Source organism: Mastigoproctus giganteus, chromosome 10 (assembly GCF_048544385.1).
Source record: "Mastigoproctus giganteus isolate SK-2022 chromosome 10, ASM4854438v1, whole genome shotgun sequence".
Classification (NCBI taxonomy): Eukaryota; Metazoa; Arthropoda; class Arachnida; order Uropygi; family Thelyphonidae; genus Mastigoproctus; species Mastigoproctus giganteus.
In genome coordinates, this window is record NC_143584.1 from 118,223,812 (window position 1) to 118,237,942 (window position 14,131).

The following is a 14,131-nucleotide window of genomic DNA, read 5'->3' on the forward strand; positions in this document are numbered from 1 at the left end:
AATTTAGCATTCACTGTTTTAAACATCATCAGTCGATCCCACTGTATAGAATTTAAAAACTGTCTCAGACCACTGTAGTCACTTTATGAAAACAAAAACCCTTCCCTTTACCCATGATGGTAGTTACATCAGTACACTGTGATCACTGTCACCTCTTGGTTCCTTTATCTGTAAATTCTTAATGCACGCATAATCACTGCTGATAATCAGATCAAGAGTATTACTCCCTCTGGTTGTCCTTCGAACATGTTGCTGTAGAAAACAATCCTCCAATAAATTCACAAAAGTCTTGCTAGCATGTGAGTGACGAACCCACATGTTCCAGTCAATATCTGGAAAGCTAAAATCCCCCATTACAAGACATTCTGATTTACTACCCCACTCTATTTCTCTGCACAACTGTTCGTTGTATTCATCAGAGTCATTAGGCCTACAACACACTCCTACTCTCATTTTTCCTTTCCCAGTGCTGATGTCACACCAAACTGATTCAATTTGTCTACCTATATCAACTGGACGCACTTCCTTAGATTTAATGTGTTTCTAAACTATAAGCATAACCCCTTCTCCCTTCCTTCCCTGTGTATCCTTTCTGTACATATTGAGAGGGCATAAATTCAAATTGAGGAAAGACAGATGTAGGATAGACGTGCGGAAATTTGCCTTTAGCCAGCGGGTGGTTGGTTGGTGGAACAGACTTCCATCCCTTGTGGTGGAGGTTGATAGCCTAAATAAGTTTAAGGCTCAGCTGGACAGGTATTTTGAACGAACAGAGGGGTGAAGTGGAAGTGGGTTTTTTTTTTTTTTTTTTGGCTGATGCTGCATAAGCTTGCTTTCTTGCATCAAATGCCTCTACTAATGCTAATGCTAATGCTAATATTGTACTTCCCAAATTCCAATTGTGCACTGCTTATATCTGTGTGACACCATGTCTCTGATATCTCAACAATATCTGCCTTTGATGTCGTGATCAGCAGTTCAATTTACTATACTTCTAGCATTGGTGTACATGCAAGTATACATGCAATTGTTCATACTCTTAGTTACCCTAATGCAGCCCATGTATTTACTTGTTCCATGATGACTCCCACCATCTCTTGAATTTCCCAGCAACCTGCTCTCCAGCTGCTGCTCATTACAATAGAAGCAGTGCAAGAATCATTTTTGCCTCTGCCTGTGGCTACTGTTAATCTTTTAGTCTGTGAATCGTACCAAGTCAGCAGTTTTCCAATGCATCTAACACTGCCTTGATAGCATCAGCAAATATTCTTGCACCCTTTCTATTTAAGTGTATCCCATTCCTGTAGAAGCAGCAAGCACAGACCACACTAAAATAATTCTACCCCATGAGCCTTGCACAATCTCTCCATGGCCGAATTGATTGAAAGGCTCTCATCATATACTCCCTCCTATCATGTCTAGTTAGAATTGCAGATATTTTCAAATTTCACTCTAACTCGCACCTTTTTTTCAACATTGACCTGTATTTGTTAAGTAAATCTACAGATCTCTTAAATATCGTCTTTTAGCATTAGTAGAGGCATATGATGCAAGAAAGCAAGCTTATGCAGCATCAGCCAGAGGGGGGGGGGAACTTCCACTTCACCCCTCCGTTCGTTCGAAATACCTGTCCAGCTGAGCCTTAAATTTATTTAGGCTATCAACTTCCACAACAAGGGATGGAAGTCTGTTCCACCAAGCAACTACCCGCTGGCTAAAAGCAAATTTCCGGACATCTATCCTACATCTGTCTTTCCTCAGTGTGAATTTATGCCCTCTCAGGTGATTATTCTAAGCAAGAGGCAGAATCCCATCAGCATTGAGCATGCTCAAACCATTCAAGGGTTTATACACCTCTATCAGATCACCTCGCCGGTGCCTAGTTTCCAGACACTGTAATTTGCAAAACTTAAGCCTTTCTTCGTAAGAGCAACCCTTTGTTCTATTCACTAACCTTGTTGCCCTTCTCTGTACTCGTTCCAGCAGCTCTACATCCTTCTTGAAATGGGGCCTCCAGACCTGTATACAGTACTCAAGGTGTGGCCTGACCATTGCCTTATACAAGGGAATAATCACCCTCCTTATCCCTTCTAGAAAAATTCATGTATATCATTGATAAGACACCATGAGCTACTCCTGCAGCCCGTTTGCACTGTTCAGAGAACTTTTGTGCTCTTAAAAGATGATATCTGCTCTACAATGTAGTAGTAGTAGTGGCATGTGATGCAAGAAAGCAAGTGTATGAGCTTATGCAGCATAAGCCAAAAAAAAAAAAAAAAAAAAAAAATTGCAAAAAAATCCCTTCTAAATATTTGTCCAGTTCTCCTTAAATTTATTTAACCTATCAACTTCCACAACGACAGATGGAAGTTTGTTCCAGCAATTAACCACCATTTGGCTAAAGGCAAATTTCCGCATGTCTATTCTACATCTGTCTTTTCTTAATTTGAATTTATGGCCCCTTAGGTACATAATCTGAACACGTGGAAGAATCCCATCAGAATTCAACATGCTCAACCCATTCAAGGCCTTATACACCTCAATCTGATCACCACGCAGGTGCCTAGTCTCCAGCCACTGCAATTTGGTTGCCTTTAGCCAAATGGTGGTTAATTGCTGGAACAAACTTCCATCTGTCGTTGTGGAAGTTGATAGGTTAAATAAATTTAAGGAGAACTGGACAAATATTTAGAAGGGATTTTTTTGCAATTTTTTTTTTTTTTTTTTTTTTTTGGCTTATGCTGCATAAGCTCATACACTTGCGTTCTTGCATCACATGCCACTACTACTACTACATTGTAGAGCAGATATCATCTTTTAAGAGCACAAAAGTTCTCTGAACAGTGCAAACGGGCTGCAGGAGTAGCTCATGGTGTCTTATCAATGATATACATGAATTTTTCTAGAAGGGATAAGGAGGGTGATTATTCCCTTGTATAAGGCAATGGTCAGGCCACACCTTGAGTACTGTATACAGGTCTGGAGGCCCCATTTCAAGAAGGATGTAGAGCTGCTGGAACGAGTACAGAGAAGGGCAACAAGGTTAGTGAATAGAACAAAGGGTTGCTCTTACGAAGAAAGGCTTAAGTTTTGCAAATTACAGTGTCTGGAAACTAGGCACCGGCGAGGTGATCTGATTCTACATCTGTCTTTTCTTAATTTGAATTTATGGCCCCTTAGGTACATAATCTGAACACGTGGAAGAATCCCATCAGAATTCAACATGCTCAACCCATTCAAGGCCTTATACACCTCAATCTGATCACCACGCAGGTGCCTAGTCTCCAGCCACTGCAATTTGGAGAACTTAAGCCTCTCTTGGTAAGAAGATCCCTTCATTCCCCTCACCAATCTTGTTGCCCTTCTCTGTACACGCTCAAGCAAATCTACATCCTTCCTAAAATGAGGCCTCCAGACCTGTACGCAGTACTCAAGCGTGGCCTGATCATTGCCTTATACAGAGGGACAATCACCTCCTTTTCCCTGCTAGCAAAATTCCTATATATCATTGACAAAACCCCATGACCTGCCCTGGCAGCCTGTCTGCATTGCTCAGAAAACTTCATATATGACTGCACAATTACTCCCAGGTCTTTTCATTTTCTACCACCTTAAGTGTAGTACCACACAGTTGGTACGTTTCTCTGGGGTTACTTCTACCCATATGCAGTACTTTACATTTGTCAAGGTTAAACTTCAGTTGCCACTTCTTAGCCCATCTGCCCAAATTATCTAGATCCCGTTGCAGTAGCGCACTGCCATTACTGTCATTAAAAACCCTGCCAACCTTTGTATCATCTGCAAACTTCGACACTAAGCCTGATATACCTTCATCAATATCATTGATAAATATACAAAACAACAGTGGACCCAACACCGAATCCTGTGGGACTCCACTAATAACATTAGTCCATGAAGAGCTGCACCCATTGATTACAACCCTCTGTCTTCTCCCACTCGACCATCCTTTCATCCATTGTAGCAACTTTCCCTTAATATCATTCCGCTCCAATTTTTACAATAGTCTTCCATGCGCAACAGTGTCAAAAGCTTTCCTGAAATCCAAATATATGATATCAAAATTATTTTTTGCATCCAGTTCCTTTGTAACTACATCATAATATCCTATTAAATTTGTCAGACAAGACTTTCCCCTTAACAAACCCATGCTGAGTCTGAATTATTGCTGCAGTCTTGTCCAGACGATCCTGCAATGCATCTTTAACCAGTGACTTCATTATTTTACCCCGAACAGAAGTTAAACAAACTAACTGGTCTTTACTGTAATTACTCATGTCACCCTTCGATCCCCCTTTGTAATTGGGGGCTTCAGTCCGTGGGGGCTTCTCCTGAGTCCAAGGATGCTCTCATAATTATGGCTAAGGGTTTGCTTAGTTGCTTTGCCGCCTCCTTTAATATAACTGTATAGATCCCATTCTCCCCAGGTGCCTTTCTTATGTTTAACTTCAACAATTTCTCCTCCAGGTCATCAACATTTGCCCCCAGCAGACATACCCTGGTCCTGTTCCACCTATCCTTTTTGCATAATATATTCCCTCTCCCTGACAACAGAGTCACCGACAATAACTAGCCTCCGGTGGGACCAGCGCATTCTACCTTAGAGATTGCCGCGTGGTACCTGATGCACAAGAGCGAGCTCTGGCATTGAGTTGTGCAGCTGAGAGCCTGATGGGTCCCCCACTTTAATACCTTCGAGGGCATCTACCTTACATCTTAAACTCTCATAGACGCCTATCGGAACACTGAGTTGGCACTTAATTTCTTCACAGTCTCTGCATCTAGTACATACAAAGACATCTTCCTTGGCTAGATCATGTCCTGTTCTAGGCAGGTCTGCAAACATTTCACATTTTTTTTAGACTGTGATGCATTGGAAAATCGCCCCCTTCAGTTCTCCCCAAGCCACAGTACTACAGCTACTTTGTGCTCGTTGCTTTCTTGCTCTAGTCTGTGTATGATTCTGTTTAAGTAGAATTTAATTAACAATAAAATTTAATAAATTTTTAATTAATTAATTGATAATACTAAACTAAGCTAACAGATTTCTAATACAGTGCTATGTATTTTGTATCTAGTTTTACGTTAAACCTTATGCTATCAAGTTTGGGATATACGTTACACTATTCTGTATTGTATAAAAATGGCGGCAAGTTACAAACGGTAAAATCTATGGACACTAAGTATTAACCTTGAAAATCGTTATCTAAATTCAAAATAAACCAAGTCCTAGTCAAGGACTTTGTAGTCCTTGACTAGGACTACAAAGCCACTCACAGAAAATAATTTAATATAATAATTAAGTCAATAAAACAGCAAAATATAAATAAACATTTAGCGTGCACCGGAGCTGCAAAATCTTGTCCAACTCGTGGATACTCTCGTAAAGCCAAAATGAAATAATTATTTAAATTAGAAGGCTTTCTAGCACCCTCTGCAACAGATGCTTTATAAGAAAAATACTTTGATATTGCTTTGAAAATTGCTCTGATGGCTCACTTGGCACTCTGGGCCTGGTCACTCTGCACTTGACAATTTGTTCTTATGCAGTTATTCTCGGAAAAACAAAATATCTGTCCATATTCAGGAAAGTAGAGAAATACAATACTATAGGATTGCAGGGCATTTCAATGCAGTATTGAAATCAAATCAAAATTCCTGGGTTTTTTTTGTTCAATTTCGATCATGGAAAGACTGCTTTTGCTTAAGGCTGAGTACTTAGTACTCAGTGGTAAGGCTTGGACTTATATTCAACTTAGCAACAAATACTGCTATCCATGGTTCTGCCTAAGCTCCTAGTCCTCAATCAAAATATGACAGATTTGTCACTTGGGCTTCGAACCCAGACCTCTTGGGTTCAAGGCCCATTGTAGATTAGAGGAATTTCTAAAGGCTTCTTCAATCTACTTGAAACTGGCTGTAGTTACCTGTTGTTGTTGTTGTTGTTATTTGGTTTTTAGGAGCATTAGTAACTAAGGCCATATTGCTCTGGGGATATGCGGTGGTCATTTCCTGACCTTTCTGCATCCTCCGTATTTGGTGGTCATGGGCTCGAACCCCGGTCTGATCAAGACACGTGTGCTATGCACGGCTGCGCTTGCCCACCTGGCTACGGAGGTGCCCTGTAGTTAGCCAATTTCAGGTAGAGGGAATAGGGATTTTCTCCATGAGTTATTCTGGGTTTGAGCCTCAGTTGGCCTACACAGTACAATATCATAGGATTTCAGAGTTCAAATCAAATCAGAATTCATACACTCTACTTATGTTTGATTTAAATCATGGAGAAACTTTCTGCTCTCACTGAAAACCAAATTCCGAGTATTTGCTATTAAGACTTGGGCTTGTGTTCAGTTTCGAGACAAGCATCCTTATCTATAGTTAAAATAATATTGGCATTTTTAATAAAACATCAATTTAGGCAGAACCACGGATAACCACATTAGTCTCTAAGTTGAACATAAGCCTTAGTGCTGAGTACCGAACACTGAGTCTTGGGTTTATATTTAAGAGAGCAGAAAGTCTCTCTATGATCAAAATCAAATGCAGGTAAAGAGTACAAATTTTTGATTTGGCTTCCTGGCAGCCCTACCAATATCCAAACCAAGAACCTATCTTACACTTCTTTCAAGATGGAAGCAGCAATTTTCAAATTTTGGAAATGAGAAGCCTGTAATGGAAAAGGCATGAAAGCTGTTGTCTGTTTGATGGAGGGGCTTACCAAATGCCTTCTTTCATTCCTGAATGCTGTATATCCCCTTATTCCATTGATGAAACTTTGGAAATATATATATAGTAAAACCCAGATAAGAAGTTTTCCAAGGGACTGAAGGTTTAGAACTTCTTGTGTGGGAAAACTTCTTAAGAAGGGAAAGTTACCTAAGGGTAAAATAACTACACAAATAACAATGAAAAGATAACATACATCAGTTAAAGATGATTTTTAAGTACTATTTTAGAATTTATAAATATTTTACTGTGCTTATGGGAAACATTTTTAAACTGAAGATTTCTAATTGTTTAACATTCTGCTATTGGTAAACTCATTACCAAGTTGGAAGAATGAGCTCTTTTGCAGTTCAACATACCTTTAAAGGTCACAATTACAATACGACAGAGCAACAATCAACTAAGTAATTCAGAACTTAATGCTTAACATGGTCTATGTATCCAATTATGGATATTGATGAAAACAATTGCAATATCTCTCTCTATACATTAAAAAAGTTTTCCTCCTAGTGATATTTATTCGAGTCAATGGGACAAGATGGCAAAGCAATTGCGTCACTACAAATGCAATTAATTATTGACAACTGTCTCCATAATGTTCATCAACCTCATGCACATGCTTCCCTGTCTAACATTTGATGTTCCATTGTCAAGTTTTTTGTATATTAATGTATATTGTATACAGGTAACCCTCGTATAACACGGTAGTTTGGTTCCTACAAAATCTTGTGTAATGCAAAGCCGTGTTATACGGGACTAAGAACCAGTACAAAAAGGGAGTTACATTCCAAAAGCTAACAAAAATATGCCATTTTTTTTTATAACTATCGGAAACTTAATTTTTATAGTAGTAATAGCTTAATATTTTAACTTTATTTTTATAAGCCGACCAGGCTAGCTGGGTGGGTAAAGTGCCTGCCTGGAAACCCAAAGATCATGATCTTTGGGTTTCCAGGTTCGAATCCTGCCTCGGGCTTGGATCAGAGTAAACCCAAAAAACTTTGGGAGGTGCATTATGGCCACAAAAGCTGATGCGCTAACAAAAAAAAAAATATATATATATATATATATATATTTTTATAATAATAATAACTTAAATAGTAATAACTGAATAAACATCTTACCTTGCAAAACTGCCCTCTTCGAAGTCACAATTATTTTTTATAGTCTCAAAGAAGCACAAGTTCAATAGTACAGAACCTAACTAAGGGATCTCCCAACAAAATACAGTGATACACGAAAATTGGAAGAATATTTTCCAGTTAGCAAAATAAAAATAAATTTACACTTACATACATAGCTTAATTAATAGATACTATAATATGTACATACTAATTGATATTTCTGTTCACTGACTTTTTTTTTTTTTTTTTTGTGGTTGTAAAATTTAAAGCAGTAAAAATGATAAGTAATTAATAAAAAAACCACAGCACACAAAAGTTGCAACAAACACGATACGGATTAATGAGTTTCTGAAAATTTATTTATGTTTTTTATATGATTGATTATTTAATGGAAGGGGAAACACATTTCACCATAATAACGTGAAAACCCACAGAATTCCAGCTATTGGTACTTCTTGCATATGCAATAAGCTATTGGTATGATCCTCTTGCATAAGATCCTCTTGAACGGAAGGGTGAAATGGGAGTGGTTTTTTTTTTTTTTTTGGCTGATGCTGCATAAGCTTGCTTTCTTGCATCATATGCCTCTACTAATGCTAATGCAAGAAGATCGAGTTTACTACCCATTTATAATTGATTACACTAACAGAGAAGCCCAATAACCAATAAACCGGAAACTGCAAATTGTTTTTGTTTTATGGTAGTGACCTCCAGAAATGTGCTTTAGAAAAATATCATGAAGGCAATAACAACTAGCAAGTCAACAGCAGGAAGTCACAAAAAGGAATGGAAATGTTGAAAATTACATCTGACATAATAGCAGGGTTTTCCCAGCACAAAAGCTCAAAAATACCATGTTATGCGAGATTTCCAGCAATTCTCAAACTGTGTACAACAAGGTTTCGCTCTAGCGAAACCTTGTTGTAGAAGTACCGTGCTGTGCGAGGGTTTCCGCAATACAGTGTTGTAGAAGTAACGTGTTATACGGGTTGCCTGTATTTGTAAATACAGTAATTTAGTATTTTGTAAATATTTTAAATATTTATATAGTTGGTAAATATTTCAGTGAAATATTTTAGTCCTGCTCTTTGGGGTGCAACTATATTCCTCATGCATTATGAAACTCGAAGCAAAAGGCCTTTTCCCAAGTGATCCAAGTAAGTAAATAATTACATTGTGATGTTATTCCACCTTGAGAATTCTGCGCACTACGAATGCACAGGTAAATAATTACATAGGTCATTTCCTGATTAGATATCAATCATAGTGACATACTGTTTTTTGTCTGGCAGCACCGGGGGTTTTCCCCAACCCTGCATTTTTACTCTGTGTAGAATACAATACTCTGCATAAGGCCATGGTGTGTGTGTTTTGTGAAGTATTAGTGTGGGTAGCGTTGTTCCTCAGGCCACTTAGCCGGGGGGCCTGTGGAGAGCCAGTAACATCCGCAATTTCCGTCACTACCCTGGGGAGGCAGGTCTGGAGAGGAGAAAGATCTGGTGGGGTGAGTCCTGGTGTAGCCTAGGCATCCAAGGAGAGCCCCCAAAAAAAAAAAAAAAAAATTATTGGAATAGAAATAATGGGGAGATAGGAAGAAGGTGAGATAAAAGGGGTAGAGAACAGAGGGGGAGCAATATTTGAGGCACTCACCTGGTTTGAAAGGGGAGACAGTAAGGGGACCCCTGGTACAAGATGTCCATCCTGGTCCAGAGGGTGGGAGGCAAAAGTGGGTGAGCCACCATGCAAAAGAGGACAGGGGCCACCCAGGGTGGGGGAAGGATACTCAACCACCCCAGTTGGTAGGAATAAGAGAACATAGGGAAAGAGATTCTTATGGTGGAGCATGCTTTTTGTAGCTCTGTCCCATACTGGCCTGGAGGTTACCCTAATGGCCAGTGTCAGCATCCCGCACCATGCTAGCTAGAAAATATATGTGCCCATGGACAGTAAGCTGGATTATTCTATTTTGAAGGAGTGGCGTGAGGAACTGCAGAGCGTCTCCCTTGATCTGATAATGGTCTGAAAGTAGCTTTAGCTTCCCCTCTCTCAATGCTCTGAGACATAGCAGGCATACTAGTACTTTTCAAAGGATAGTCAACGTGGAAAGAGGTTACAGCAACGAAGAGTATGCGGACATGCACTTCATGTATGGTAAAGCCAACGGCAGTGCACTCGAAGCTGCATGTTTGTACCAAGAAGCATTTCCCCACTGGAGGCAGCCCAACAGGTGCACATCAATGCCGTAGAGAACATGGGCACTTCGCGCATGGAGTACGAGCAGGTAGGCCCAGAAGCATAACACCTGATGTTGATGAAAGGGTATTAGAAAGAACAGAACAAAATCCAGAAATTTCAACAAGGAGGGTTGCTCTGCAAGAACATGTACTGTCATGTTGTTATTTGGTTTTTAGGAGTATTAGCAACTAAGGCCATATTGCTCCAGGATATGCGGTGGTCATTCCCTGACCTTTCCGCATCCTCCGTATTTGGTGGTGACGGGCTCTAACCCCGGTCTAATCAAGAAGCGTGTGCTACACACTGCTGCTCCTTCCTACCTGGCTACGGAGGCGCCGTGAGAACATGTACTGAATCACAGCAGTGTGTGGCAAATTTTACATCAACAATTACTGTACCCCTACCATATCCAGCGTGTACAAGGTCTCAGCAATACAGACCACCCTCCCAGAGAACTTCTGCCAGTGGATGCAACAACAGTGTATCCCGAACCCCCAATTTTTAAACAACAATTTGTTCACTGACGAAGCTGGTTTTACTCATGATGGTATTTTTAATTTTCATAAATGTTACGTTTGGTCCGATGAAAATCCTAATTCAATTCATGAGTCACGATATCAGCAACGTTTCTCGTTGAATGTCTGGGCAGGACTACTAGGAGACCATCTAATTGGACCACACATTTTGCCAAACAAGCTAACAGGAGAGCTGTACCTTCAGTTCCTGCAGAATGTTCTCCGAAACCTCCTTGATGATGATAATGTTCTGCTTCAGCAATGCCAGAACATGTGGTTTATGCTTGATGGTGCACCGGCACATTTTGCTCAAGTTGTGACTCGGTATCTAACTAGAAGGTATGGTTAACAGTGGATAGGTAGAGGTGAGCCTGTAATGTGGCCTCCCAGATCACCAGATTTAAATCCTACGGATTTTTTAATCTGGGGTCATGCAAAAACCTTAGTGTACACTACTGACATTAACACAGTTGAGGAATTGCAGCGTTGGGTTGAAGGAGCCTTTCAGCAAATCAGAAATGACCCAGGAACACCTGAAAGGATTCGCAACTCTATGTAGAGAAGACTATAAAGCTGCATATGGATGAAAGGACAGCATTTTGAACACCTTTTGTAACATCCTGTAACATCTGTAAAATCCTGTGGTGTTGAAACCAAAAATTAAAAATGTATTATCTTATGTTTAATAAAACATAATATAGTACATTTATCTTATGTATTATCTTGTTATAGATAATACATCCCATAGTCAGTGGCATATCTTAACAGAAAATGTGCATTATCTCGAAAACAGTTCATTTGCGGCCCAATGTTTACTGGGACTTTTTTGCTTATTTTAGTTTGTACTTTTCACCTTTAAATTATTGACCATCAGTTTTGAAACACCCCATATATTAGATTAGATATCGATCAGTGCATTTCGACAGGTGTGTGTTTTATGTAGAAAAGATTTGACTTACTCCATCCTACCTCTACATATTACGTAGAAAAGCAAGTGCAAGGATTGGCGAGGAAAGTGAGCAGAACACAAAGCCCCCTAGTTAACATTAATGTTCTTGTTTATACTCTGGCACGACCACTAGGTCAGTGGATTTTACAATAAATCAATCAATACAAACGTTAATCGTATTTAGCAGTCACGGGCTTGAGCCCCAGTTCACTCAAAGAGTGCCCACTCGGCTACGTCAGGCTATGTCACTTCCATTATATCAAAATTTTATACTATAAAGGTTTTAGCGCTGAAAGCCTCAGACTAGGAAAATTCACTAATGCTTAGCATCATTTTAGTTTGTAGTAAACCACTGAAGTAGATGAAAGGGCATCGTTTCTGTTATATCTCATATTGTGAATGCCTTCGCAACGAGTTTCCCTGATATTGTACTACCTTGAATAAGCAATGCTTCGACAATGGATTCTTGAATAGGCAACACTTCACCAATGGATTCCCTGCAGATACTACCACCCCTGGGTGGTGGTATCAGCTGAGGATAAGTAACATTAGTCTTCTATATTGGCAAAGCATTGCTTATTGGAGGTAGGGCAATATCAGGGCAACTCATTGTGAAGGCATTCACAATATGAGATATATCAAAAAATGCCATTTCACCTACTTCGGTAGTTTACTGTGATGCTTCGGTGGTTTACTGTGATGATGCTTGGTACTAAGTTGTTTTATTACCAAATGTTTATATTGTTTAATGTTAAATATAAATAATTTCTACATTTAAAAAACGTATTAAGTGGGAAAACATCATTATAATAATACACTGTCTATTCTTTATCATAAACTTTTTATGCGGGAAAACTTTTTACCCAGGAAAATAATACATTACAACATATAGAGATGAAATTGGGGACTTAATCCGTGTTCTACTGTAACTGCATGTGAGCTTTGTTTTATTATTATTATTATTAAAAAAAATTGCTACTTAAACTAAATTTATGATGCATTTTATTGAAAAACATAACTTATTCTTCATCAATTCTTAGAGCTTGAAACACAAACAAAATTAAAACAATTGTCTGGAATTTGGAAAAAAAAATTGAAACTTGATTTTTTCATGTTCTGAATGACTATGTGCTTTTGTACTTAATCCTGAAAAGAAAATGGTAACTTGAAGAGACAGGAGCATGTCACATAATCAAAGTGACTGACTGACTGACAGGTATGTGTAACATGAATTATTACAATGGGTATGCCCACTGCTGGTCAAAATAGCTAGTTGCTTCAACTGCAGCTATATTCTCTACTGGGATTTATTCAAGTTCTATATAAAATATAAACTTTTGCTAACTTATGATTTATTTATTGGTTCTTTCTTAACTTGAAATTTTTGCTCAAAAATTAAAGAAAAGGGAACAAAAGCTTTCATATTTATATCAATATGTGACATTCAATACAAATATCACACATTGAAACTGTATATGTGAATTGATACCTGAGTAACATTAATCTCAAATGTGCACATGCAACTGACTAAAAGTTAAATTTGTGAAAGGAAAAATTTAAAAACATGTTTAAATACATGCTTTTTTTGAATTATACATAAGTTATGAGTTAGGAAATAAATATTATTTATTAAGAATAATGAAAATTTGGTAACTGTCATTTAAATTTCTATTAAATCTAAATTTTTTACCTATTGTTAACTGGGTAGGAGTACAACCCAATTTTTCTGAAAGATTATTTATTTCTTGAAGTTTTGACTGATGCCTTGGGCTCCGCCCTTCTTCTGAACTACTCTTTTCATGTAACATGGCAAAATTCTGCAATGAGAGTTGAAGTTAAATTAATGGAACAAACTTGGAAGAAGGGAAGAAAAGTTTCAAGGACTGGTTATAGTTATGCAATGGTTTTTATGGAATGTTTTGGTGTATTTGCTCCTCAAATAATATGATAAAGAAATTCCATGCTACTTAACTGAGTCACAGTTACCATTTATGCTTGTCTTCAAATATGATCTTCAGTGGTGTATTGAAAATGAATTCAATTATAGTTGAAGCTCTATATAGCGACCCCCCCCAAGGGAATGAGAAAAATAGTCATTACATCAAAAGGATGTTATATCAACCGTTCATAAAATCAGCAACAAAACAAATAAAAGCTTGAATATTTAATGTAATTCTATTAATACAATATAGTATAATCTTATCTATAATATGTAATACAGTATTAAATAAGAAAATTATTATTGTAAATTTTGCATTGATTGTATAGTGCAGTAAGATTACAATTAAATTGTAAATTTCACTACACAGGCTACATACCTATCAAGACCTAACAAGAGAATTGTTTCATATTTTAAAATAATGTGTCAAAAATACTGTTTCAATGGTAGTTTTAAAAGATAGTTAAAACACCTTTTAAAAGGTGTTTTAAAACAGAATTATGAAGGTGCACAATAGCAGTTAGGATGTGCTTGAAAAAAAAAATTACTTAAAGTTCTAATCCTTGATGAGAATCTTTCACTGAAACTTATTGTTCAACCACGGTAGATTCCTCATCTTCATCAC

General features: G+C 38.1%; 1 protein-coding gene across 1 annotated transcript in view; it reads right to left on the bottom strand.

The window, feature by feature from the left end:
* Nucleotides 1–14,131, bottom strand: part of LOC150079251 (voltage-gated potassium channel subunit beta-2-like) — a 313,834-nt gene that overhangs the window by 64,798 nt on the left and 234,905 nt on the right. Inside the window, exon 15 of the mRNA XM_090383003.1 lies at nt 13,258–13,384. Within this exon, the coding sequence (XP_090239129.1) occupies nt 13,258–13,384 (127 nt within the window). The remainder of the gene's footprint in view (nt 1–13,257; nt 13,385–14,131) is intronic.